The sequence below is a fragment of the Bactrocera latifrons genome, unplaced genomic scaffold (genome assembly GCF_001853355.1).
Source record: "Bactrocera latifrons isolate USDA-ARS-PBARC rearing strain unplaced genomic scaffold, ASM185335v1 scaffold_80, whole genome shotgun sequence".
Classification (NCBI taxonomy): domain Eukaryota; kingdom Metazoa; phylum Arthropoda; class Insecta; order Diptera; family Tephritidae; genus Bactrocera; species Bactrocera latifrons.
The window spans coordinates 1,248,455-1,249,797 of record NW_017537490.1 but is presented as its reverse complement, the minus strand read 5'-3'; the positions used below and the strand labels follow the sequence as shown (position 1 = coordinate 1,249,797).

The 1,343-nt window shown below is 31.4% G+C and overlaps 2 protein-coding genes across 2 annotated transcripts in view; one reads left to right on the top strand and one right to left on the bottom strand.

Annotated features, from left to right (window-relative positions):
• LOC108976858 (intron-binding protein aquarius) overlaps positions 1–1,343 on the bottom strand; it is a 31,027-nt gene that overhangs the window by 13,841 nt on the left and 15,843 nt on the right. The window lies entirely within an intron of this gene.
• Positions 664–1,343, top strand: part of LOC108976827 (probable G-protein coupled receptor Mth-like 5) — a gene marked incomplete in the record, with an annotated part of 13,654 nt that continues 12,974 nt past the window's right edge. Inside the window, 2 exon segments of the mRNA XM_018946191.1 lie at positions 664–1,129; positions 1,178–1,343. Coding sequence (XP_018801736.1) covers positions 782–1,129; positions 1,178–1,343 — 514 coding nt within the window.

Genomic DNA, 1,343 nt, shown 5'->3' with positions numbered 1-1,343 from the left:
TACAATCTTGTATATATAAATAAAAAAATATTTTACTTTAATAAAAATATTCAAAGAAGTAATAATAAAACATTTCAAACTGTGTAAGCATAAAAAGCAGCCGCAAAATAAGAAAAACGCAATATACGAGTATACATACATATATGTACATACATACGTTGCGTGTAAAAACTAAGAACCCAACAAATTGTTTGCGACATTAAATTGCCTGTCGTRTGTTATTTGTACATAATACATACATACACAATACCCAGCTCCAAAAAAGGCCCACACGCTTACTAATAACAAACCGGCTTTTGTCGATGACGTAGCAAGGTGAATCGGCGCACACACACACAGTGAAAACGAATAAATGCTTATGACGCGAAGTTATACACATACATACATACATACATACATATGTATGTTCCAGTGCGCTAGCCGAGGCGAAGCTAGATCATTAAGCATTTTTTAATATAAACACACACATACATATGCACATGCATATATACATACATATATTAAACAGCAAAAGCAACAAATAATAATAATTTTTTTCGCATTTCCTTTTAAATATTTCGTAACGGACAGTCTGTGTTGTCGCTGAGAAAGAGCRCCAGAAGAGCTCGTATTACAAACATAAAATAGACAGATCAAATAAAAATATACACACTTACATACATATACATATACACATATATACATATATATATACAATATATACTTATGTACATAAATATATGAATATTAAGACAAATATTAGTGGAACGCATTGCGCTGGTGGTTGTGATAAGGGCGATCAATGATTAAGTCGATGACGTTGCAGATGCCAGCAAAAACAACAACAACAGCTACAACAAAAACAAACAAAGCGCATAGGAATATGATAAAAGTGGTGACGAGAACGTCTGCAGCAAAAGCAACAACACCATTATTAACTACACCAWCAASAACTACAATAACAACAACAAAAGGCAGTAAAACAAAAACAACACTATCTATAATGTCAACAGCAACGAACACTACCACCGATATGCATTTTAAAGCCGCAAACAGTGAGCGCATGCGCAGCTGCCACACGACGCCGCAAGCCATCAGCTGTTGCGGTAATAATTATCAGCACAATAATGATAATAATTCTCAAAATAATAATAATGATATTAATCAACATAATAATGTTAATAATTATCAAAAAAATAATATAAATAATTATCAAAAAAATAACAAAAATAATTATCAATATAAAAATAATAAAAATTATCGACATAACCATGATGCTCATAATGAACATAACAACGATAATAATAATGAGCATAATCGTAGCAAAAATCGGCTTAGTAAAAATAATAAAAACAACCACCGCA